Source organism: Pocillopora verrucosa, chromosome 8 (assembly GCF_036669915.1).
Source record: "Pocillopora verrucosa isolate sample1 chromosome 8, ASM3666991v2, whole genome shotgun sequence".
Lineage (NCBI taxonomy): Eukaryota > Metazoa > Cnidaria > Anthozoa > Scleractinia > Pocilloporidae > Pocillopora > Pocillopora verrucosa.
The window spans coordinates 18,569,056-18,590,518 of NC_089319.1; the positions used below are offsets into that span (position 1 = coordinate 18,569,056).

Genomic DNA, 21,463 nt, shown 5'->3' on the forward strand with positions numbered 1-21,463 from the left:
TAAATTATTCATTTTCAAGTCGACGCACTAGCGACTAATTGAGGTCAAAGCTTCCTTATCACGACTTTATCTTGATCGTGAACTAATGCAAAAGGCGAGTGGAAGTAACTTGAAAACAATGCAGCGACTCACTTTACTCTTCCATTCTCAGTTTCTCTTGTGCTGGAAGTTTACAACTCCCTCAGCTCAAAGTCTATCAGGAACGTCAAACCCTGGGCGGTTGTCTTGTTTAAGAAGATATGAACATCCTGAAAAAGGTAAAGCTTGACTTAAACACTTAATTTGCGCACTGCAAATAATGGTAAAAATAGATCTTGGACAACACAAAGATAGAAAACTTGACGTAGAACCAATGTGAACCGAGAAGATTTGTTGAGACTATTTAACTGAATAGTGGGGTTGAAGGTAATGTAATCGTGGTGCGCTGACTTTAATTCATCAGTTACAACACAAGCAAATTTTCGTATTTTAGCGAAAAACACTTTAATACCGAGTCGCGAGTCGAAGCAAAGCATTCAGTTGTCTTTCTCTTAACGTGAGCTCGTTTCAAGCTGTAAAATTCAGCTTTTCGTGTCGTGCATTCCTCCCTGACATCGCTTTGCTTGTAGCTGTGATGGATTAAAGTTAATGGTAATGATGGAATTTTATTCACCTTCAAATGGAACTACTTCAAGATAACGTGTTGCAGACACGATCAAACTAGAGTAAACCATGGCCAACAAGGACGATGAGGATGAAAAGGAAGACCGGTGATCAAATTCACTTTGATAGAGCATAAAATCGTCTGATGAGTGGGAATCTTAATTATAGGGGTTTCCAGAATTAAGAACCAACAACTTCGAAGGCTTGTGTATTTTCTTGTTGCGTATCGAAGAGTTGCGAACAGCCTAAGATAGAACTGGCCGGAAATTTACGAAACTGAGACTGAGTAATTTTCGAAACATGAGAAAAATAATTCCATGTAAAAGTATGTTAATATCTAAGCAATACTTTTCACTTCTTGTCGGTTTTCAGACGCAAAAACTCACACAGGATGTTACTGAGAACACAAGGAAAAGTTGTAAATCACGACCCGAGGGTGCATGATTACCAACGTTCCAAGTGCACTGACGCCTAAAAAAACGATAGAAAGTGCACCTTCTCGCTTTTAAAAATGGAACCCTGAGTTTACTTGTACAATGAACGATAGGCTTTCGATCAATCAAAGTGTTCCTATTATCTTATAAATTTTTTTGATTTTCATCAAGTCGTCAATGTTCTCTTGATTTCTCTCTTTTTGTTTTATGTAAGATATATCTTGAAGAAAACTCTCATATATGACGATATGTTTGCATCTGTTGTAGGCTACACTCTGGTTAATCACGTGATTGCTACGCACACTGTCACGTGCCCGATAGACTGTACGTGGGAATGCCTACGGGATGCACGCTGTCGATCGTTTAATTATGCAAACTCAGGGAAAACATGTGAATTAAGTGACCAATCAAAAGCGACAGCCCCAAATGACTTTGTTTTAAGAAAAGGCGTCACTTACTACGGGCCAACGACACAGATGGTGAGTCATAGAAATTTACAGATCAGTTAGAAACTTAATCATCAGTGCTAAACCTACCAAGCGCAGGAACCTTTGAGGTCTTCGGTTTTTCAAATTCCATCTTCTGAGCAAGGTGGTGTCAAAATCATATCGAGAGGTCAAATAAATGCCTTTATCTCAGAGAACAGTATGGCTGTCTAAAACTGAACATGTACACAGAGCAGCGTTTGAAAGACCTTCATTTCTAGCCCGAAACACAGTAAATTGAAATGTGGTGGAACTCAGTGGGCGGGAGTACAATTCAGGCAGCAATCGGGGGAATGATTTGAGATTACAAGCAGGAATGAAAACTTTAATTTAAACATGCGCACATGAATCGATTCATATAGCAAAAGTTCAAGTCGGAAGTCTAAACGTTGTTAGAAATATCGAATGCTTAATGCACTTCAGATATTTTTCCATTTTGACTGGCTAACATTTGCTAAGTGCTTATAATTGGACAGGTGAAATCAAACAATTTGGACATGGAACAGCCAATCAAGCCGCAAATAAGAGCTGCTTTACTGATAAAAGAACCACTCATTCTCGAGAATTTTGTTATTGACATAATTGATGTCATAAAATGCCTATTTTCTAGAAGGAAATCCTGGGTAAATATAATTTGCTCAAATAGAGACAAAATCGTTGCTCGATATACAAAACTTTGAAAATATCAAACTTCTATACTCATTTGAAAGAGAAACGTTAGCTCTAAGAACGAGAATATATTTCAACCTAGGAAGGTATTGTCATGGTAAGTTTTGCCTCATAAAAGGATGAAAGTACGTTTAACCATTCTTCCCATTTTCACCCAGGGAGGAAATAGACCTGTTTGCACCTCGGCTTTATGTCAAAATGGTGGAACATGTGTTGACGCGTGTTCGAATCCCTGGATGTTCACGTGTGAATGTCGACAGGATTATAAAGGAGTGTATTGCGAAAAGCACAGCGGAGGTGGGTAACTCGTGACTAAATAGAAGAGAAGAACACTTAAATTTGCGATAATTTCCTTTCAGCAACAAGTCTCATATTATGTTTCTTTTGTTCCATGTACAGTGAGAAGCTGCCAGCAGCTGAAAACCCTTGGAGCGAATCAGAATGGCATTTATGAAATCAACCCAGATGGTCAAGGGGTCATAAACGTGTACTGTGACCAAACCACAGATGGAGGTGGGTGGACTGTGGTTCAGAGACGTTCCCGTCCATACGAGCAAAGCTTTAGACGAACGTGGGTAGAGTATCGAGTAGGCTTTGGCGACTTGTCCAAAGAATTCTGGCTTGGAAACGACAACTTGCACCGAATCGCCTCTTCTGACAGCATTCTTCGAATAGATCTGCACCGAACCAACGGCACAAAGGGATATGCCAAATATCATGGGTTTCGGGTAGCTGACGAAACAGAAAAGTATCGATGCGACATGACTTCGTACGAAGGAAACATCGGAAATGGGTTTTATGGAAATACAGATCCTAAATTGAACATCCGAGGGATGAAATTCGGCACACCAGACCAAGATAATGACAACTTCCTTGAAAAGTGTTTTCCTCATGGTGCATGGTGGGCAAACCAATGTGGCGAGGTTAATCTCAATGCAAGGAATGGTCCATTCTGGCTTCCTTGGGCTACTAACCCTGACCTAAATCTCTCTGAGATGAAAGTAAGGCATAACTGAACAAACCTGCTGTAGTCACCATACGTCACCTTCAGGGATTCAAGGAACTCGACGAAGAGATCTGGGCACTAACTAATGTAGCCTTCATAGAATTTGCGATGGCAACTCAAGTTGTCATGTAACGCCCGGTTCTGCGTAGCGTTACAACCAAAAACAGCTGCGAAGGTGACTGAGATCCATTGATATACTATTAGCATAATAATATATTGACACATAATTTAGTCTTGCACTAGGTTTTAAATATCGACATGAAATCGCTTTCTTCAACTTGAAATGAAATGTGAAACCTTTCCTTCCAATGGTGATGTTCCATTAGCACCCTACGAACAGATGTCACACATTATAAACAGACCATCATGTTTAATCCTGTTTCAAGACACCAAGAGACCAAAACAAAGTGAAGCGATCAAAAGCAAACCTTGAAGTCACAGGCCAACCACATGTTTCAAGAACTGTTATTTACAAATGGTCGGGTTTTATAGCCGTGTTAGTGAAAAAGGCTTTTACTTTCTTGAAAATAAAAATCAATAAAAAATAAAGCCTTGGCAACTTCCCTGAACTTCTAAGCATGTCTTTATATCATAGTAATTTAATAGCCCACGAATATGTAACAAGTGTGACGCCAGTTGTTGCCATCGATGCTGGAAGTATGTACATACAAAAAGCACATTTCCTGAAGGACTGTTAAAACTATCCGTAAAAGAGGCCAGTATGTTACTTTACAGAATTAATTACCACAGTCGTTAGAGAAAGGCAAAATAAAAGTAATGCTTTCTGAATTGTTTTGAGGGGCGTCGGAATATTTTGGCTGCTAAATCCTCCGCGAACCTGATCTCCTCCCTTCAAAGTATTGTCGAGCAAAAAAAAAATTAGACCAAAAAAAAAGGATTGTAAGTTAGATAACGAAGGGGGGAGGGCCTCTTCTCCAGGGTTCTATCTGTTTTTTCTTAAGGTTCATGTTGGAGAGGACTGGGAAACAGGTTGACATCGCGATTTCACATTCAGCCTAAGGATTTAATCGATCGAGTTTAAATCCCAACACCCACACCATCTTATGATGATCCCCCATTGTTGAAAATAACACATCAAAAGGGTTGATGAATAGTTCGTTCTGCCAGTCATTATACGACGACAAAAAAAAACGACGGCAACACATTCTTAAAATCTCCCATTTCTAAATGCAAACAAAATCTACAAATCAGTAACTATCAATACTGTAGAAAATCGATTAATTCATATCCTTGACGTGATAAAACAAATTTCACGCATCTGAGATCGCGATTCTTTCCTCCAAAAACAAAAAAACAATACATTGCCATTGGGAAAACAGATTTGTTTTACAATAGTATGGGGCTGTACAGAAATTTTACCCAAAACGTTTCTACTTCTCATAAATAAGCATAGTTGGCTCCGAGGAGACCACTGTGTCGGCTTTTCCCTTACCCCACCCCACTGGATCGCCAATTTCATCTCCTCTCACCTCTGGTTACTGGCTCTCATCAGCTGTCTTCTCGCATCCTTGTGAATCAACTGGGGCATCGCGTGTTTTTCTCATTTCACGAATATTAGCAAGCTGCTCTCTCCAGTTAAGGGGCTGCCAAGTTGAACCTTGTGTCTGTTCCGTGGATGTGTCTTTTTTACGCTTTTTGGCCTCAACATCTTCAGTTTTCTTGTCGTTCCTAGACGAGCCTTCTTCATGTCGCTTCTCGTATTCGATTTTCATGTGCCTTCTTGGTTCCTTTTGGTTCGTTGAAAAAGCTGCCATTGCTTCTCTAGCCGCCGAGCGTGTTTGTATTTCTTTTTGAGGTAAAATACGGGGAAGCACTCATCCTGGAAATCCGTGAAAACAAACTGATCATATGTTTGAATCGTCAGTCTCCCTCATGTCTGCCATTATCAGTATTATGGTGAGCAGTCCTCCCCGATTTCGCCATGGAACGCTGATTTTGGCGGGAAAGTGATGTCACTCGACCAGCTGATTACGTAATTAGTCACTACAAAAAGCCGGAGATTTGCCGAAGAATAAAACTAATTCCCTATCAGCACATCCTCTCCATTGAATTTTCTCCACACGGAAGAACAAAGAATAGGCATCAACAAGAGAATAGAAACTTTACAATCTCTTGTTTGGCATCAAATATCGTCTGATGAAATTTTACTGAAAATTCTGAGCTTAAGAAGTGTTCATGATTAAAATTTACACGAACTTGAGTGGCAAGCATGAAAATAATGAAACATCAAAATTTTACTATATTAAAACAACAAACTAAATCAATGGTTTTAACAGAAACTAATTAACATTTAGATGGGGCGGTTTAGATGAAATGAATGAGATTGGAAGGGAGTCGTCCTTAGATCATGATTTAATGATAATTGACAAGAAGATTGCGCTGTTTTAAACCTTAGTTTCTACATGTTCGTCCAATTCAGTTAAATAGTGACTGAAAAAATAAGTTACAAAAAGGCTAACTACACGAGATATAACTTTTTCCATCAATCTTCTATGGCGCTTTGATTTGTCTTTTCTCTTCCCCAGTGTTAACTCCAAAGGTGTTTGTCCGTCTCGCTGTAAATAATTTATTATGGAGTTCAAAAGTCAAAATAGGTATTGTTTTCTTCCGTGTTAGGATGAGGCATTTGCAAATATGTCTCACCCGGTGTATACTAAATAATTTATGTAGAGAGCTGTCTCATCTTATTTCTTCAAACTTTAATATAGAAGCACAACTTTTATTTATTTGTAAGTTTTTCCTTCTAAAAGTTTTATTTATGCTAAGATTGCGTTTTAAGCGATGTTTAGTCGATCGGTAGGATGTTAACGTTATTCCTGAAGGAGCAGGACGAATCATCAAGCTCATAATTGGGAGTTTGCGTGCAGTTTGGAAGCAATCAGTATTTATTTCACAAGGATTCAAATTTAGGTTTAGCGTCCTTAAGCGCCTTTGCGTATTTATGTATAAAGAGAATATACCCCTTACAGACTATACAGTCAGTATTATTCCGATATTTACCCGATCGTAATAACGTTATTCCTGAACCCAAACAGGAAGAAGCACCAAGCTCAGGATGTAAACTTTTTATTGCTGAGAGGTTACGTAGCAGGTGAATCAAAGAGATTGCCTAATAAACTAACTTTTAACCTCAGTATGCTTAATATAGCTGGGAACTGGACGTGCAATAACGAACAGTTTCCCAAGGACCGTCATGTTTTGGTCCCCCGTCTGCTTGCTTTGATGTTTATTTAAAGTAGCGCCTTCGCGCATTTATGTCTAAAGGTTAAAAATAAATACCCCATACAGTCTCTACAATTATTACATTGCGGGTCAGTATATGTATATCTCGCCTGGTAAGTACTTAATAATTTATGTAGAGGAGAGCTGACTCACGTTATTTCTTTAAATTTTAATAAAAGCAGAATTTTATTTATATGTAGTTTTTCTTTTGAAAATTTGTACGCTATGCTTGCGTTTTGAACGATCGCTTAAGTGTTATTCCTGAAAGTAGACAAAGTAAGATCAGGACTTAAACTCTTCAGAGATGGATAAGAGGTTACATAACGCGCGGATTACCTCAAAATGCTTAACCCTTTAACTCCCACAAGTGACTAACATGTAACTTCTCCCTATAACATCCATACATTACCCGCCAACATGTAATAAGAATACTCAAACTTATCATGTGAAGTTAATAGTCTTGATCTTACACCAAATTCTCGTGACTTGTTTACTAGGAAATGTGTTGCAGCTAGAGGGGAGAATTAACAATCAGATCTTGGGAGTTCAAGGGTCAACATAGCTGCGAACTGAACCCACAATAAAGATCAGATAAAACCTTCATGTTTTGTCTCTCTTTTCTAACATGATCAATATGTTTTTATCTAATTTTATCTAGTTTTAATTAAATTATATCTTTATAGTTTCAAATTCTAGACTTCTATTATTTAGTTTTAAATTCTAGACTACTGAACCCAAGGGTAATTATTTGCAGGATAAAAGCACCACAAAACCCAGAAAACTGTTAAGTTAATTAATTCCATGGCAATTTAAAAGAAAAAGAATGCTATGATTAGCGCACGAACAAGTTCAGTCAGTCAGTGAACCAATGTCTTGAAATGTTATCAATGTCTTCCTCAGAAAAAATTTCCTTCTGAAAGTTTTTTTTTTATGCTAAAGTTGCGTTTTAAGCGATGTTTAGTCGATCGGTAGGATGTTAACGTTATTCCTGAAGGAACAGGACGAATCATCAAGCTCATGATTTGGAGTTTGCGTGCAGTTTGGAAGTAATCAGCATTTATTTCATAAGGATTCAAATTGAGGTTTAGCGTCCTTTAGCGCCTTTGTGTATTTATGTATAAAGAGAATATACCCCTTACAGACTATGCAATGCGTACGTTGCGGGTCAGTATTGTTCCGACTTGAATTCACGTTACGTGCGTTTTTTAGGGCCTTCGCGCATTTATGTCTAAAGGTTAAAATAAATACCCAAAACAGTCTCTACAATTCTTACATTGCGGGTCAGTACATTTTCGCATCAGGACTTCAAATTTATACCTATATTTCGCCTGGTAAATACTTAATAATTTATGTAGAGGAGAGCTGACTCACGTTATTTCTTTAAATTTTAATGAAAGCAGAATTTTATTCATATGTAGTTTTTCTTTTGAAAATTTGTACGCTAAGCTTGCGTTTTGAACGATCGCTTAAGTGTTATTCCTGAAAGTAGACAAAGTAAGATCAGGACTTAAACTCTTCAGAGATTAATAAGAGGTTACGTACCGCGCATATTACCTCAAAATGCTTAACCCTTTAACTCCCACAAGTGACTAACATGTAACTTCTCCCTATAACATCCATACATTACCCGCCAACATGTAATAAGAATACTCAAGCTTATCATGTGGAAGTTAATAGTCTTGATCTTACACCAAATTCTCGTGACTTGTTTACTAGCAAATGTGTAGCAGCTAGAGGGGAGAATTAACAATCAGATCTTGGGAGTTCAAGGGTCAACATAGCTGCGAACTGAACCCACAATAAAGATCGGATAAAACCTTCATATAAAACCTTCATGTTTTGTCTATATGGATGCAATCGGTTTTTATCTAATTTTATCTAGTTTTAACTAAATTCTATCTTTATCTAATTTCAAATTCAAGACTTCTATTATTTAGTTTTAGATTCTAGAGCACCACAAAACCCAGAAAACTGTTAAGTTAATTAATTAATGGCAATTGAGAAAAAAGATTGCTATAATTAGCACACGAACTGGTTCAGTCAGTGAACGAATGTCGTGAAATGTTATCAATGTCTTCCTAAGAAAACCTTGCACACTTACTTTCCCCCCTTAAACCGTCTAATCTTTCTTCAATAGAAATAGAAGAGAATCCTTACTAAGTGTTTCAGATTTTGAAGTTGATCGAGCTTTTAATAATAAATGTTATTCACCAGTCTCCTGCTAAGTTTCTAAAACCCAGCACATAAAAAAACTGTCGATGAGAGTTATTTTTACTCGAACATTATTCATTTTCAAGTTGACGCACCAGCGACTAATTGAGGTCAAAGCTTCCTTATCACGACTTTATCTTGATGGTGAACTAATACAAAAGCCGAGTGGAAGTAACTTGAAAACAATGCAGCGACTCACTTTACTCTTCCATTCTCAGTTTCTCTTGTGCTGGAAGTTTGCAACTCCCTCACCTCAAAGTCTAACAGGAACGTCGAACCCTGGTCGGTTATCTTGTTTAAGAAGATATGAACATCCTGAAAAAGGTAAAGCTTGACTTAAACACTTAATTTGCGCACTGAAAATAATGGCAAAAATAGATCTTAGACTACACAAATGTAGAAAACTTGACGCAGAACCAATGTGAACCGAGAAGATTTGTTGAGGTTATTTAACTGAATAGTGGGGTTGAAGGTAATGTAATCGTGGTGCGCTGACTTTAATTCATCAGTTAAAACACAAACAAATTTTCGTATTTTAGCGAAAAACACTTTAATACCGAGTCGCGAGTCGAAGCACTTCAACTAGCAAAGCATTCAGTTATCTTTCTCTTAACGTGAGCTCGTTTCAAGCTGTCAAATTCGGCTTTTCGTGTCGTGCATTCCTCTCTGACATCGCTTTGCTTGTAGCTGTAATGGAATAAAGTTAATGGTAAGGATGGAATTTTATTCACCTTCAAATGGAACTACTTCAAGTTAACGTGTTTCAGACACGATCAAAGTTGAGTAAACCATGGCCAACAAGGACGATGAGGATGAAAAGGAAGACCGGTGATCGAATTTGCTGTGATCAGAGCATAAAATCGTCTGATGAGTGGGAATCTTAATTATAGGGGTTTCCAGAATTAAGAACCAACAACTTTGAAGACCTTGTGTATTCGCTTGTTGTGTATCGAAGAGTTGCGCACAGCCTAAGATAGAACTGGCCGGAAATTTACGAAAACCGAGACTGAGTAATTTTCAAAACATGTCAAAAATGATTCCATGTAAAAATATGTTAACATCTAAGCAATATTTTCACTTCCTGTCGGTTTTCAGACGCAAAAACTCACACGGGATGTTAGGAGAACACAGGGAAAAGTTGTAAATCACGACCCGAAGGTGCATGATTACCAACGTTCTAAGTGCACCAACGCCTGAAAAATGATAGAAAGTGCCCTTTCTAGTTTTTAAAAAATGGAGCCCTGAGTTTACTAGTACAATGAACGATAGGCTTTCGATCAATCAAAGTGTTCCTAATATCTTATAAATGTTTACGATTTTCATCAAGTCGTCAATATCCTCTTGATTTCTCTCTTTTTATTTCGTGTAAGATACATCTTGAAGAAAACTCTCATATATGACGATATGTTTGCATCTGTTCCAGGCTACACTCTGGTTAATCACGTGATTGCTACGCACACTGTCACGTGCCCGATAGACTGTACGTGGGAATGCCTACGGGATGCACGCTGTCGATCGTTTAATTATGCAAACTCAGGGAAAACATGTGAATTAAGCGACCAATCAAAAGCGACAGCCCCAAATGACTTTGTTTTAAGAAAAGGCGTCACTTACTACGAGCCAACGACACAGATGGTGAGTCATAGAAATTTACAGATCAGTTAGAAACTTAATCATCAGTGCTAAACCTACCAAGCGCAGGAACCTTTGAGGTCTTCGGTTTTTCAAATTCCATCTTCTGAGCAAGGTGGTGTCAAAGTCATATCGAGAGGTCAAATAAATGCCTTTATCTCACAGAACAGTATGGCTGCCTAAAACTGAACATTTACACAGAGTAGTGTTTGTAAGACCTTAATTTCTAGCCCGAAACACAGCAAGTTGAAATGTGGTGGAACTCAGTGGGCGGGAGTACAATTCAGGCAGCAATCGGGCGAATGATTCGAAATTACGAGCAGGAATGAAAACTTTCATTTAAACATGCGCACATGAATTGATTCATATAGCAAAAGTTCAAGTCGGAAGTCTAAACTTTGTTAGAAATATCGAATACTTAACGCACTTCAGATATTTTTTCCATTTTGACTGGCTAACATTTGCTAAGTGCTTATAATTGGACAGGTGAAATCAAACAATTTGGACATGGAACAGCCAATCAAGCCGCAAATAAGAGCTGTTTTATTGATAAAAGAACCACTCATACTCGAGCATTTTGTTATTGACACAATTTCACATGTTACTAACACATTTTCACTCAGGGAGGAAATGGACCTGGTTGCGCCTCGGCTTCATGTCAAAATGGTGGAACATGTGTTGACGAGTGTTGGAATCCCCGGATGTTCACGTGTGAATGTCGACAGGATTACAAAGGAGTGTATTGCGAAAAACATAGCGGAGGTGGGTAACTCGTGACTAAATAGAAGAGAACACCTAACTTTGCGATAATTTCCTTTAAGCAACAAGTGTCATACTATGTTTCTTTTTTTTATATACAGTGAGAAGCTGCCAGCAGCTGAAAACCCTAGGAGCGAATCAGAATGGCATATATAAAATCAACCCAGATGGTCAAGGGGTCATAAACGTGTACTGTGACCAAACCACAGATGGAGGTGGGTGGACTGTGGTTCAGAGACGTTCCCGTCCATACGAGCAAAGCTTTAGACGAACGTGGGTAGAGTATCGAGTAGGCTTTGGTGATTTGTCCAAAGAATTCTGGTTTGGAAACGACAACTTCCACCGAATAGCCTCTTCTGACAGCATTCTTCGAATAGAGCTGCACCGAACCAACGGCACAAAGGGATATGCCAAATATGGTGGGTTTCGGGTAGCTAACGAAACAGAAAAGTATCGATGCGACATGACTTCGTACGAAGGAAACATCGGAAATGGGTTTTATGGAAATACAGATCCTAAATTGAACATCCGAGGGATGAAATTCGGCACACCAGACCAAGATAATGACAACTCCCTTGGAAAGTGTTTTCCTGGTGGTGCATGGTGGGCAAACCAATGTGGCGAGGTTAATCTCAATGCAAGGGATGGTCCGGACTGGGGTCCTTGGACTTCTCAGCCTTACCTAAAATTCTCTGAGATGAAATTAAGGCATAACTGAACAAAACTGCTATAGTCACCATAGTTCACCTTCAAGGATGCAAGGAACTCGACGAAGAGATCTGGGCACTAACTAATGTAGCCTTCATAGAATTTGCAATGGAAACTCAAGTTGTCATGTAACGCCCGGTGCTGCGTGGCGTTACAACCAAAAACAGCTGCGAAGGTGACTGAAATCCATTGATATATTATTAGCATAATAATATATTGACACATAATTTAGTCTAGCACTAGGCTTTAAATATCGACATGAAATCGCTTTCTTCAACTTGAAATGAAATGTGAAACCTTTCCTTCCAATGGTGATGTTCCCTTAGCACCCCGCGAACAGATGTCACACATTATAAACAGACCATCATGTCTAATCCTGTTTCAAGACACCAAGAGACCAAAACAAAGTGAAGCGATCAAAAGAAAACCTTGAAGTCACAGGCCAACCACATGTTTCAAAAACTGTTATTTACAAATGGTCTGTTTTTAAAGCCGTGTTAGTGAAAAGGCTTTTACTTTCTTGAAAATAAAAATCATAAAAAAGTGTTTGTAAAACGAAGCCTTCGCAACTTCCCTGAACTTCTAAGCATACCGTTATATCATAGTAATTTAATAGCCACGAATATGTAACAAGTGCGACGCCAGTTGTTGCCATCGATGCTGGAAGTATGTACATACAAAAAGCACATTTCCTGAAGGACTGTTAAAACTATCCGTAAAAGAGGCCAGTATGTTTCTTTACAGACTTAGCTACCACAGTCGTTAGAGAAAGGCAAAATAAAAGTAATGCTTTCACCCCTCGAACAGATGTCACACATTATAAACAGACCATTATGTTTAATCCTGTTTCAAGACACCAAGAGACCAAAACAAAGTGAAGCGATTAGAAGCAAACCTTGAAGTCACAGGCCAACCACATGTTTCAAAAACTGTTATTTACAAATGGTCGGGTTTTATAGCCGTGTTAGTGAAAAAAGCTTTTACTTTCTTGAAAATAAAAATCATAAAAAAGTGTTTGTAAAATAAAGCCTTGGCAACTTCCCTGAACTTTTAAGCATATCGTTATATCATAGTAATTTAATAGCCCACGAATATGTAACAAGTGCGACGCCAGTTGTTGCCATCGATGCTGGAAGTATGTACATACAAAAAGCACATTTCCTGAAGGACTGTTAAAACTATCCGTAAAAGAGGCCAGTATGTTTCTTTACAGACTTAGCTACCACAGTCGTTAGAGAAAGGCAAAATAAAAGTAATGCTTTCTGAATTGTTTTGAGGGGCGTCGGAATATTTTGGCTGCTAAATCCTCCGCGAACCTGATCTCCTCCATTCAACGTATTGTCGAGCAAAGAAAAATTAGACAAAAAAAGAAAGTATTGCAAGTTAGATGTTCACGAATGGAAGAACTGAAAGATTTCACTCAAGTCAAACGAAGTTCGGGGGAGCTTTCTATGACTTGAAAAAAAAAAAATAAGGAAGGGGAGAGGGCCTCCTCTCCAGGGTTCTATCTGTTTTCCCTCAAGGTTCATGCTGGAGAGGACTAGGAAACAGGTTGACATCGCGATTTCACATTCAGCCTAAGGATTTAAGCGATCGAGTTTAAAATCCCAACACCCACACCATCTTATGATGATCCCCTATTGTTGAAAATAACACATCAAAAGGGTTGATCAATAGTTCGTTCTACCCGTCATTATACGACGACAAAAAAAAAAAAAAAAAACGACGGCAACACATTCTTAAAATCCCTCATTTCTAAAAGCAAACAAAATCTACAAATCAGTAAAATCGAGTAATTCATATCCTTGGCGTAACAAATTTCACGCATCTGAGATCGCGATTCTTTCCTCCAAAAGTAAAAGATGTAAATACGTTTGGCTTCAGCGGCGTATAACAACGGCAAAGAAGACATATATTAAATTTCAATTCACAAATACTCCAAGTTCAGTACTATACGGATTGTCTATCATTGATTGCCGTTGTATTCTTGGGGTATAAATCTAACTTGAAGACTCCACACTAAGTTTCTTATACGTAAGTACCAATAGTGCCGATAAAGATTTATTTGAGAGTAATAGTGCAGGCCTCACTGCACTCACCCTGTCGTCCATTAACATCAGTAGCACGTACCAAGAAGTGGTTTCCGGCTGATAACTGAGTCAGAGTGCAAGCCATAGGAAGCGTCAACGTCTTGACGACTCCAATCTTCTTCCACTGGTGAAGGTTCTCCGTTGTGCCGCCGTCCTGAAGCGCAAAAAGTTGATAGTTCATTATAAGCGCGTGTCTCTCATCAAGAGCCATATACCACGACAAAACGATACCGCTTGGAGCAACCGTTATGGAGACATTAGGTTTTGGAGGGGGGTCTTTAGTCTCTGTTGCTGGGGATACAGGGGAATGTTGCCCTGAACCTGGCGGTAGACCCTGTTGGGGTCTAATAGATAATTGTGAATAGCTTTGCAAGGCTAATAGCAAAGGATAAAAGGAGTTTGAGTAGCCAATCAGAGCGCGCCTTCATTACCATCTACCGTTTAAGTATAAACTAATTTCTGAATCAAATTCAACGGCAGATTTCTCCCTTTAAGGAAGGGGTGCCACTTATAAAATATCTTTCACAAAAAAAGCACCTTGTTACCTAGGTCTCACAGTCTGTGATTTTGCTTCCATCTCGCCTTTTATCCATTGTATCACGAACCTGTACATTTATTTTACACAGTTGGAACCAGTCTTGAGACATGGTTAGAGGACCAATGTTAACCTGGGCTCAGTGGTTGGAAGGCTGATTAATGCTAACCCAGGGTTAAATTTTAATCCAGGTATCCCTACTGCTTTGTTAAAAAGCCTTTTTTGGATTATTTTCTTTATTCTACCTTCTCATTACCTGTTTGCTGGATAGTGCACGGATATTGTTAGGAAAAGTTATATGAATCACTTTTGGTAGTTAAGTACGTTTTTTGACCCATCTTGGTCTGTTAGAAATTCTATGAACACGAGTATCAACTCCAATTCCAGTCACTTGTCCCCAAGCCATGTTCATGGTAAAATGCACCACTTTTGGGCCCACACTTGGAAGTTTGCAGAAAGAGGACCTACGCTATTGGTGAGAATATGGTGACGAAACAATAGTGTAGTTCCACTTTCTGCATATAAACCCACACACAACCCACAGTTCCTCCAATAATTGCTCTGATGAAGGGCTAATGCTTGAAACGTCAGCTTTTTTACCCTTTATGCTAGCCAATTTATGTTTTCAACTCAGTTGTTAACACTAAATTACCCATTATGAGAATAAGTTTCATATTGATAACCTCTGGAAGTTAAAGGGTTACAAGTTAAAAGGAAGCTCAGTGTCATAGATTTTGAGCCATTTTTGTTGCTTCTTTTTCTACTTCTAGACTTCTGCTAGTGGTTTTTATGATAAAGGGGGGGGTGGAGGGAGAGAGGGGACTCAGAGGGTTCTATGGAGGATATATATCAACCAATCTACCCCTCTTTGTAAGTGAAAAAGTGACAAGTGAAAATAATAAAACAACTTGGTATAACCCCCTTGTTTCAGTAACATGCTAATATAAGACCCCCCTGAACCCTGTTTAACATGACTGATGATGAAAAAAATTATTATCAGTAGCTTTTCTAAAGAGCCCCACTAGTGAGTTTTTAAAAGATGTTCACAACTTTTATTTAATAAGGGGAGAGAAGGCCTTCAGACTATTCTGCAAGTTACTTTTCTAGTGAGTAAATTCTGTCAAAATCAAGTTCCTAACTAACATAAAAATTTACTCACCTTCCAGAAGCCAACAGGGTAGATAAGTTCAGCAATTTTTTCTTGTTGATGTTGTGAGAATGTTCTCTATTGTTAACCCATAAGCCTTTAACTTTCCCATCGCAGCAAAAGTAACTTGGTCTTTTCTTTGACTTGACAGCATGAGGGAGATAAGTACTTGATACCGGACCATCTGAAATTGTGAGGAGAGATGAACCATTGATACTGGACTGTCTTAACCCTCTTTCCCCTAAGAGTGATTGGCTTCTAATTTCTCCTAACAGTTTCACCCTTGCATCAGATACTTAAAATAGTGAATAAAGGAAATGATGTCCAATTCTAGAAGCTCCTGGTTGTCTAACAAATTCTCCTCGTAAATTCCAGATGGTATGCAGCATAGTCAATAAGTTTTCACTATTTGTGATAGGATGATGGTAGAATTATACTAATATTTGTAAGCCCCTTCTTTCTTCTGAACAAACTCTTCAGTTGAGCCTGATGACATGGCAAGCTTAATCAGCAGACTTTGTTTTCTGATTAGAAGGGAAATTTCTTATATGCAAGGTGAGATTTCTGACTAGCCACTCTTTAACCCTTTACACCCTAACATCAGTATGCATATTCTCCACACTGTTCTTTATACATTTCCTAAGGTGCTGACAAGAAGAATTTGTTTGCCAATAAAAAGGTTTCTTTCCTGATGACCATTTCCTTAATTCTCATGACCTTAATGTGTGATTCAGGAGTGATATTGTAGGGAGAAATGAGATGTTACTCATCCTTCGGGTTTAAAGGGTTAAATGGGAAATTTACACCCCCAGGAGGAGAGTGTATCCTTACAACTTTTATCCCAGTAGCTCATACATGAAGATCTCTATTGTTGTTGCAAGAAAGAAAAAAAAAAACTAAAATCATCACAAAAAATTTGATAAATAAACATCAGTAAGGCGAAATCTCTGAAAATAGATTGGCCCAGTTGTCCAGGTTCTTATGAGGAGACCTAAACCTCATCCCAGGCTGCAGAGTATGGCAGATCTTGACGCAAGGCAGTGATTTTAGCATGCAATTGACTATTAAAAGGGAACTTGTGCATGCACTGCCATACTCTGCAAACTGATCCTCACCCACCTTAACCCTTTGACACCTAAGAGTGACTAACATCTAATTTCTCGTTACTCTATAACCCCTGAATCACACATCAAGGTCATGAGAAAAAAGGAAATGATCACCAAGCAAAGAAGCTCCTGATTGGTACACAAATTCTCATTGTCGTTACCTTAGGATATGTGAGGAGAACTGTATGAAGAATATGCATACTATAATGTTGGGGTGTAAAGGGTTAAACATATAGCTGTTGAACTATTTGTCGTAATTTATCTTATAAATCAAATGAAAAGAGGGATGCAATCAATTGCTGGGGGTAAATGAATGTGTTGACACTGACCAAACAAAAAGTGGTAAAATTTCTGCACAGCCCCACTCTACATTATGCATTCAGTTCTTAGATAGAGAAAACAATGACAAAAACAATACATTGCCATTGGGAAAACAGATTTGTTTTACAATAGTATGGGGCTGTACAGAAATTTTACCCAAAACGTTTCTACTTCTCATAAATAAGCATAGTTGGCTCCGAGGACACCACTGTGTCGGCTTCCCTTACCCCACCCCAATGGATCGCCAATTTTATCTCCTCTCACCTCTGGTGACTGGCTCTCATCAGTTGTCTTCTCGCATCCTTGTGAATCAACTGGGGCATCGCGTGTTTTTCTCATTTCACGAATATTAACAAGCTGCTCTCTCCAGTTAGGAGGCTGCCAAGTTGAACCTTGTGTCTGTTCCGTGGATGTGTCTTTTTTACGCTTTTTGGCCGCAACATCTTCAGTTTTCTTGTCGTCCCTTGACGAGTCTTCTTCATGTCGCTTCTCGTATTCGATTTTGATGTGCCTTCTTGGTTCCTTTTGGCTCGTTGAAAAAGCTGCGATTGCTTCTCTAACCGCCGATGGTGTTTGTCTTTCTTTTTGAGGTGAAATACGGGGAAGCACTCATCCTGGAAATCAAACTGATCATATGTTTGAATCGTCAGTCTCCCTCATGTCTGCCATTATCAGTATTATGGTGAGCAGTCCTCCCCGATTTCGCCATGGAACGCTGATTTTGGCGGGAAAGTGATGTCACTCGACCAGCTGATTACGTAATTAGTCACTACAAAAAGCCGGACATTTGCCGAAGAATAAAACTAATTCCCTATCAGCACATCCTCTCCATTGAATTTTCTCCACACTGAAGAACAAAGAATAGGCATCAACAAGAGAATACAAACTTTACAATCTCTTGTTTGGCATCAAATATCGTCTGATGAATTTTTACTGAAAATTTTGAGCTTAAGAAGTGTTCATGATTAAAATTTACACGAACTTGAGTGGCAAACATGAAAATAATGAAACATCAAAATTTTACTAAATTAAAACAACAAACTAAATCAATGGTTTTAACAGAAACTAACTTTTAGATGGGGCGGTTTAGATGAAATGAATGAGATTGGAAGGGAGTCCTCCTTAGATCATGATTTAATGATAATTGACAAGAAGATTGCGCTGTTTTAAACCTTAGTTTCTACATGTTCGTCCGATTCAGTTAAATAGTGACTGAAAAAAATAAGTTAAAAAAAGGCTAACTACACGAGATATAAATTTTTCCATCAATCTCCTATGGCGCTTTGATTTGTCTTTTCTCTTCCCCAGTGTTTACTCCAAAGGTGTTTGTCCGTCTCGCTGTAAATAATTTATTATGGAGTTTAAAAGTCAAAATAGGTATTGTTTTCTTCCGTGTTAGGATGAGGCATTTGCAAATATGTCTCACCCGGTGTATACTAAATAATTTATGTAGAGAGCTGTCTCATCTTATTTCTTCAAACTTTGATATAGAAGCACAATTTTTATTTATTTGTAAGTTTTTCCTTCTAAAAGTTTTATTTATGCTAAGATTGCGTTTTAAGCGATGTTTAGTCGATCGGTAGGATGTTAATGTTATTCCTGAAGGAACAGTACGAATCATCAAGCTCATAATTTGGAGTTTGCGTGCAGTTTGGAAGCAATCAGTATTTATTTCACAAGGATTCAAATTTAGGTTTAGCGTCCTTTAGCGCCTTTTACGTATTTATGTATAAAGAGAATATACCCCTTACAGACTATACAATTCGTACGTTGCGGGTCAGTATTATTCCGATATTTATCCGATCGTAATAACATTATTCCTAAACCCAAACAGGAAGAAGCACCAAGCTCAGGATGTAAACTTTTTATTGCTGAGAGGTTACGTAGCAGGTGAATAAAAGAGATTGTCTAATAAACTAACTTTTAACCTCAGTATGCTTAATATAGCTGGGAACTGGACGTGCAATAACGAACAGTTTCCCAAGGACCTTCATGTTTTGGTCCCCCGTCTGCTTGCTTTGATGTTTATTTAAAGTAGTGCCTTCGCGCATTTATAGATAAAGGTTAAAAATAAATACTCCCTTACAGTCTCTGCAATTCTTACATTGCGGGTCAGTACTTTTTCGCATCAGGACTTAAAATTTATTCGTATATCTCGCCTGGTAAGTACTTAATAATTCATGTAGACGAGAGCTGTCTCACGCTATTTCTTTAAATTTTAATAAAAGCGGAATTTTATTTATATGAAGTTTTTCTTTTGAAAATTTGTACGCTAAGCTTTCGTTTTGAATGATGTTTACCCCTGTTTGCTAAAGTGTTATTCCTGAAAGTATACAAAGTAAGGTCAGGACTTAAACTCTTCAGAGAATGATAAGAGGTTACATAACGCGCATATGACATCAATATGCTTTACCCATTAACTCCCATAAGTGACTAACATGTAACTTCTCCCTGTAACATTCACGCGTTATCCAGCCAACATGTAATGACAATACTCAAACTCATTGGGTAGAAGTTAATAGTCTTGAGTTTACACCAAATTCTCGGGACTTATTTACAAGGAAATGTGTAGCAGCTAGAGAGGAGAATTAACAATCAGATCTTGGGAGTTCAATGGTCGTAAATATAGCTGCAAACTAAACCCACAATAAAGATCAGACAGGACAAACCCTTCATGTTTTGTCTCTCTTTTTCAGTATGGGTGCAATCAGTTTTTATTTAATTTTGTCTGGTTTTAAATTCTATCTTTACCTGGTTTTAAATTCTAGTCATTCTACTATTATCTAGTTTTAAATTCTAGACATTCTACTATTATCTAGTTTTAAATTCTAGACTACTGAACCCTTGGGTAATTATTTACAGGATAAAAGCACCACAAAACCCGGAAAACTGTTAAATTAATTAATTCCATGGCAATTTAAAAGAAAAAGAAGGCTATAATTAGCGCACGAACTGGTTCAGTCAGTGAACCAATGTCGTGAAATGTTATCAATGTCTTCCTCAGAAAACCATGCTCACTTATTTTCCGTCCTTATACTGTTCAATCGTTCTTCAATAGAAATGAAAGAGAATCCTTCATAAATATGTCAAATTTTGAAATTGATCGAGCTTTTAATAAAGAATGTTGTTCGTGAGACTCCTAAAACAAAAAACCTAGAAAACTGTTAAATTAATTAATTCCATGGCAATTTAAAAGAAAAAGAAGGCTATAATTAGCGCACGAACTGGTTCAGTCAGGGAACCAATGTCGTGAAATGTTATCAATATCTTCCTCAGAAAACCATGCTCACTTATTTTCCGTCCTTATACTGTTCAATCGTTCTTCAATAGAAATGAAAGAGAATCCTTAATAAATATGTCAAATTTTGAAATTGATCGAACTTTTAATAAAGAATGTTGTTCGTGAGACTCCTAAAACAAAAAACCTAGAAAACTGTTAAATTAATTAATTCCATGGCAATTTAAAAGAAAAAGAAGGCTATAATTAGCGCACGAACTGGTTCAGTCAGTGAACCAATGTCGTGAAATGTTATCAATGTCTTCCTCAGAAAACCATGCTCACTTATTTTCCGTCCTTATACTGTTCAATCGTTCTTCAATAGAAATGAAAGAGAATCCTTCATAAATATGTCAAATTTTGAAATTGATCGAGCTTTTAATAAAGAATGTTGTTCGTGAGACTCCTAAAACAAAAAACCTAGAAAACTGTTAAATTAATTAATTCCATGGCAATTTAAAAGAAAAAGAAGGCTATAATTAGCGCACGAACTGGTTCAGTCAGTGAACCAATGTCGTGAAATGTTATCAATATCTTCCTCAGAAAAAATTGCATATTATTTTCCCCCCTTAAACCGTTTAATCTTTCTTCAATAGAAATAGAAGAGAATCCTTAATAAGTGTGTCAAATTTTGAAGTGGATCGAGCTTTTAATAATTAATGTTATTCGCCAGTCTCCTGCTAAGTTTCTAGAACCTAACACATAAACAAACTGTGGATGAGAAACATTTTCACTCGTAAATTATTCATTTTCAAGTCGACGCACTAGCGACTAATTGAGGTCAAAGCTTCCTTATCACGAATCTTATCTTGATGGTGAACTAATGCAAAAGCCGAGTGGAAGTAACTTGAAAACAATGCAGCGACTCACTTTACTCTTCCATTCTCAGTTTCTCCTGTGCTGGAAGTTTGCAACTCCCTCAGCTCAAAGTCTAACAGGAACGTCAAACCCTGGTCGGTTGTCTTGTTTAAGAAGATCTGAACATCCTGAAAAAGGTAAAGCTTGACTCAAAAACGTAATATGCGCACCGTAAATAATGGCAAAAATAGATCTAAGACTACACAAAGAATAGAAAACTTGACGTAGAACCAATGTGAACCGAGAAGAATTGTTGAGACTATTTAAATAGTGGGGTTGAAGGTAATGTAATCGTGATGCGCTGACTTTAATTCATCAGTTACAACACAAGCAAATTCAG

At 37.9% G+C, this 21,463-nt stretch overlaps 2 protein-coding genes and 1 pseudogene across 2 annotated transcripts; 2 read left to right on the top strand and 1 right to left on the bottom strand.

Annotated features, from left to right (window-relative positions):
• The first annotated feature begins 711 nt into the window (after positions 1 to 711).
• Positions 712 to 3,246, top strand: LOC131792773 (fibrinogen-like protein A). Its single transcript, XM_066171191.1, has 4 exons — positions 712 to 749; positions 1,291 to 1,555; positions 2,389 to 2,527; positions 2,630 to 3,246. Exons 1-4 carry the CDS (start codon positions 712 to 714, stop codon positions 3,244 to 3,246), a joined length of 1,059 nt encoding a protein of 352 aa, XP_066027288.1.
• A 6,234-nt stretch (positions 3,247 to 9,480) lies between these two features.
• LOC136283028 (fibrinogen-like protein A) lies at positions 9,481 to 11,799 on the top strand. Its single transcript, XM_066171192.1, has 4 exons — positions 9,481 to 9,518; positions 10,061 to 10,325; positions 10,946 to 11,084; positions 11,183 to 11,799. The coding sequence occupies exons 1-4, from the start codon at positions 9,481 to 9,483 to the stop codon at positions 11,797 to 11,799; spliced, it is 1,059 nt and encodes a 352-aa protein (XP_066027289.1).
• Positions 11,800 to 13,850: 2,051 nt separating this feature from the next.
• Positions 13,851 to 17,622, bottom strand: LOC136283029 (uncharacterized; annotated as a pseudogene).
• Positions 17,623 to 21,463: the final 3,841 nt, after the last annotated feature.

What these genes read in the sequence shown, in the direction of transcription:
- LOC131792773 (XM_066171191.1), top strand. Translation starts at nt 712, where the DNA reads ATGGCCAACAAGGACGATGAGGATGAAAAGGAAGACCG. An exon ending in ACGGGCCAACGACACAGATG is followed by an intron (nt 1,556 to 2,388) that starts GTGAGTCATAGA and finishes ATTTTCACCCAG; the next exon opens with GGAGGAAATAGACCTGTTTG. An exon ending in TTGCGAAAAGCACAGCGGAG is followed by an intron (nt 2,528 to 2,629) that starts GTGGGTAACTCG and finishes TTCCATGTACAG; the next exon opens with TGAGAAGCTGCCAGCAGCTG.
- LOC136283028 (XM_066171192.1), top strand. Translation starts at nt 9,481, where the DNA reads ATGGCCAACAAGGACGATGAGGATGAAAAGGAAGACCG. An exon ending in GAGGATGAAAAGGAAGACCG is followed by an intron (nt 9,519 to 10,060) that starts GTGATCGAATTT and finishes ATTTCGTGTAAG; the next exon opens with ATACATCTTGAAGAAAACTC. An exon ending in TTGCGAAAAACATAGCGGAG is followed by an intron (nt 11,085 to 11,182) that starts GTGGGTAACTCG and finishes TTTTATATACAG; the next exon opens with TGAGAAGCTGCCAGCAGCTG.